This window comes from Elephantulus edwardii, unplaced genomic scaffold, assembly GCF_000299155.1.
Source record: "Elephantulus edwardii isolate Elephantulus edwardi_28Jun2011 unplaced genomic scaffold, EleEdw1.0 scaffold00007, whole genome shotgun sequence".
Lineage (NCBI taxonomy): Eukaryota > Metazoa > Chordata > Mammalia > Macroscelidea > Macroscelididae > Elephantulus > Elephantulus edwardii.
The window spans coordinates 33678595-33683079 of NW_006399757.1; the positions used below are offsets into that span (position 1 = coordinate 33678595).

General features: G+C 35.7%; 1 protein-coding gene across 1 annotated transcript in view; it reads left to right on the plus strand.

Moving 5' to 3' along the window:
* The window catches only part of KIF20B (kinesin family member 20B), a 56754-nt gene extending 52757 nt beyond the window's left edge, over positions 1-3997 (plus strand). The window contains exons 30-31 of the mRNA XM_006880406.1: positions 2654-2796; positions 3920-3997. Coding sequence (XP_006880468.1) covers positions 2654-2796; positions 3920-3997 — 221 coding nt within the window. The remainder of the gene's footprint in view (positions 1-2653; positions 2797-3919) is intronic.
* The last annotated feature ends 488 nt before the right edge of the window (positions 3998-4485 follow it).

The following is a 4485-nucleotide window of genomic DNA, read 5'->3' on the forward strand; positions in this document are numbered from 1 at the left end:
AAGGTCCCATTCATCTATGTTATCTTCTCCTGGTTGTAGCTTTTCCAGGATACTGGGAAGACTGTTTATGTTGTGGATTAGGACTTCTTGGTCAACAATGAAATATTGCAACAAGTGACATAGATAAAGAATCAGTGATGATGAAGAAAGAAGTTCAAGCTACATTAAAGACATTGGCAAAAATTAAGTCCCAGAAATTGATGTGATTCCAATTGAAATGTTTCAAGTATTAGATGCAGCCCTGGATGGACCTATGCAAGAAATTTGGAAGACAGACACTACCTGGCCAGCTGCCTAGAAGAGACCTATATTTGTTCCCGTTTCCAAGAAAGGAGATCCAACAGTGTGGAAATTATCAAACAATATCATTGTTCACATGAAAGCAAAATATTAATTGAAGATCATCTAAAAATGACTCGAATAGTGCACTGAAAGAGAACAGCTAGAAAGTCAAGCTCATATTAGAAGAGGCCATGGCACCAGGGATGTCAAGGAGCTGCACTGTAATCCCGAAGGCACATATTTCAAATCCACGAACCACTTCTTGAGATAAAGATGGGCGGTCTCCTCTGGTGTGATTAACTGCCTCTGAAAACCTGCTGGAGGGTCAGCCGTAGGTCGGCTGCAGCTCAGTGGTACACAACAACATTGGCTATAACCATTTACTCCTCACTTATCGACATGGTTATGTTCCAAAGACCAGGTCGTAAGGCAGAAATTGGCATTATGGAAATGGAAAATGTTCACATCAAAAGACACAAAGGAGAGTGCCTGCATCCTCACTTGACTGCCACGTGACATCTTACCTGTCAAACCACTGAGAATCATGACCCAGCCAAGCTGATCCATAACCTTCACCATTATAACCAGCATTACTTTTGCCTTGCATTTCAAATTCATTACTACTGGATGCACATCATTAATGTGAAACTACAGTGTAGGTTTTTTCTGTATATAATCATAAATGTAAAATGTCAGATAATGAGATTGTTGGTAAACTACACTTACTACTGAGTAGGGATAGACATATTAAAATGGAATATGTTTTCAAGGAGAAGGAAATAGTGATAAGATACTGATTACTTGCTTGTTTCTTTTTAGTAACTTTTCTTTTACAACAGGAATTTTTTAAAACAAAGCAATGAAAGAAAATAGAGATTACTTAGAATTCTGCTGCTTTGATAAGCACACACAGGTCACTGGTTTGCCAGCTTTCCACTCTTGTCCATCTCTGTCCTTTCCTTGGAAGCCACAATAACCCTTTCAGATGCAGAGCAGTTATAATCTGATTTCTGATGGAATGATCTTAATTTCCTCCTCTGTGGTTGCTAACTAGCTTTAATTCCTCTAGGTTCTTAACAGTTCCGAGAACATGCCAGATTCTTTTCTTGCTTTGGACGTCATTGGAGTTTTGCTGCTTTTGCCTAGAATACACCCTGACCTTCACATGAGCACTCTGCTCTCATCTTTCAGCTCTTTACCAGACACCTTCTCTCGCTCCACTGTCATTTTTCAAAACTCAACAAAACCTCCAGCTCATTGCCTTCACATTGGCCCTGACTCATAGCTGAGCCTCCCTTGGGTTTTTGGAGACTGTAAATCACACAAGAGGTGATTGCCTGTCCGTCTTTCCTATGAGTATTGAAGTTCTGGAAGGTCCAGTTGTCTTGTTCACATCCTCCGTGTAGAGCCTGGTCTGTAGAGGCTCAGTCTAGCCTATTTCCTTAAATTGATTCTTCTTTTTTTTTTTTTTTTAAAAAAAAAAAGTTAATATCATAAGGATTTCTTTTCTAGAAATTTTCCCAAATGGAAATGTGTTCTATTTAATATGCCCATTAAAAAGCAAATAAAAGAAAATGTGAAAAATAGGACCTTTTAAAATTCCCCAAAGGCAATTAACAAATATGCTTTTCTTTATGTGTGTGACTAATATGAGTAAAGAACTCAGAATATGCAGTGTTTTCGTTCAGTATTTATTGTAGACATTTTTACAAGTCATTCCTTAACTAAATCTGCCACCTTACCATTACTAGTGCAATACTGTCTACTATGTCTGTATACTCTTGTTTAACAAAGCATAACCTCCTTTTAAGTCACCAGTGTCTTACCTTTTTTAACTTCTCCCTTTGATAAAACAAAAAGTTTTTACCTAACCTTTTCATCATGTGAAGCATTAGTAGAAAGATAGTTTATTTACCCCATTTCATTTGTTTACTTAATTATTATTTCATGTGGTTACAGGGGATTTAATGTTTGACTTTGTAAATTGTGTATACATATCCTTTGGTTAATTATATATATTTTATTGTATGTATAATCATGCCATTGTCGTGTACCATCCAGTTGCACCCAACCCATAGCTGACCCTCCAGTGGATTTTCAGAAGCAGAAATTGCACAGAAGGAGATTGTCCATTTTCTCCTACAAAGCAGCTGGCAGAATCAAACTGTGTGCCTTCAGAATTGCAGCGCAGATTCTTACCACTAGGCCACCAGAGCTCCCTTTCTAATAAATCATAATCATAATCATATATGTATTTGTGTGTGTATATGTATATATGTATGTATTTGTGTGTGTGTATATATATTTGTTTAAGATCTTTCATATCTTTGCAGCTTAAAATATTTTAAAAATTAAAAACTTTTTCCCATAGCCAAGAAACTAATTCAGACAATAGGCGCTTCAAAGCCAGGAAATAAGGACGAAAGGAAAGAAAGTGCACCTCAACCAAAACGAGCCAAACGGAAACTGTACACAAGTGAAATCTCATCTCCTATTGATTTATCTGGACAAGTGGTAAGAAACTTCCATTTTGTTAAAATCTAAATCTGTCCATGGTCTTTTAAAGTGTGGATTATCATTTTTGATTTCTAAACAGTTTGAATTTGTACTCTTTATAGCAGATCTCTTAAATGCTATACTTTTGGTCCAAGGCTTACTGAGTTTATTATAGTAATTAAACATAAGTACTTTATTAATGCTGTCAAGGAGTTTGTTCATAGGGTCGCTATGAGTCGTCTACGACTCGACGGCACTTAACAACAACAGCTATATTAATGTAGAAAAATGCACTGCCATTTATACTTGAAAACAAATCAGGAAGTTTAATTCCATCAGTGGAATTAACCACCATTTGTTTACCTGCATGAAACATCTATTTTTTTCTTGTTGACTTTCATTACAAGAAATATACTTATCTATCTGATAAAAACTAGAGACAATATTTGAATCCATGTCACTTGGTACCAGCAGCTAAGAAATCAAAACACACTTGATATTTAATCATTCCTCCAATCACTTCGGGTTCTGTACCAAAAAAGTTTTACCCTATGGCTCATTCTTAAAACACGCTGTGCTGTGTATGATAGGAAAAGTTCTAATTTTTGATCATGTTTCTATTTGCTTAGACATATATTCTTCACAACACTAAAGGGAAAAACCCTCACAAGAAGTGATCTTGAAAAATTGAACCCTTTTGTAATAATAGTTATTAGCTACCTAAACGCAAATCCTAAAGAATTAGATCCTATATGACATTCAGTTGGTTGTTTTCTACAACCTCAGTGACTGTTCTGTTTCCTCCCTTGACTTCTTTTGTGGTTGCAGAAAGCCCAGTCTATCTTGTAAGTTAGGAACTCGGGACTATGAAGGGTCAACTCTGTTTTTCTTGTTGACTTTCATTGCGAGAGGTACACTTACCTGTCCAAAATATACATGATAAAAACTAGAGATAATAGAAAGTAGTGGATAATTTAAGAATATTTCTGTAAGATTGTATACCTACAGCCTGAGACAGAAATATTATAATACTTTGCATGTTTAACACATGTTGTATGTATTAAGCAGATGAACATTTAGTCAAGCTTTCATTAAATTTTCACTTTGTATTTTTTAATAATTTTGAAATTCTAAATTTCAGATATTGATGGACCAGAAAGTAAAGGAAAGTGATCACCAGATTCTCAAACGGCGACTTCGAACAAGAACGGCTAAATAAATCTTCTGGAAAGTGTTTTTATGTTTAATGTAAATTTGTTCTAATAATCACTGTAACTTACATCCTTCCCAACCTTTTAAAAGATAATTGTATATATTATGATATGCTAAACCTCTTTATGTACTGATTACTACTTTATATATGATGTCATTTTACATCAATAAAGAATTTAAGTCAGTAATCTATTTCCTTGTTTACTTTTATGAGGCTTTGTAGACTTAAATTATTCTCAGATTGATTTCTCTATTATCCAAGGCGTAGAATCATTGAGAGTTTAATACTTCTTTTTCTATGCCTGGAGCTTCTTCTAGGTGGTATAGCACTGGTCTGTGCGTTGCTGTACAGAGGTACCTCGTGGTTGCTGTGATGCTGAAGCCTGTGACACTGCTGAGTCAAATGCAATAATGGTTACCCATGGTGGACAGTGTTTGGTGGAGCTCCCCGATTAAAACAAGCCTGGAAGCAGGAGTGGTATCTACTTATGAAAT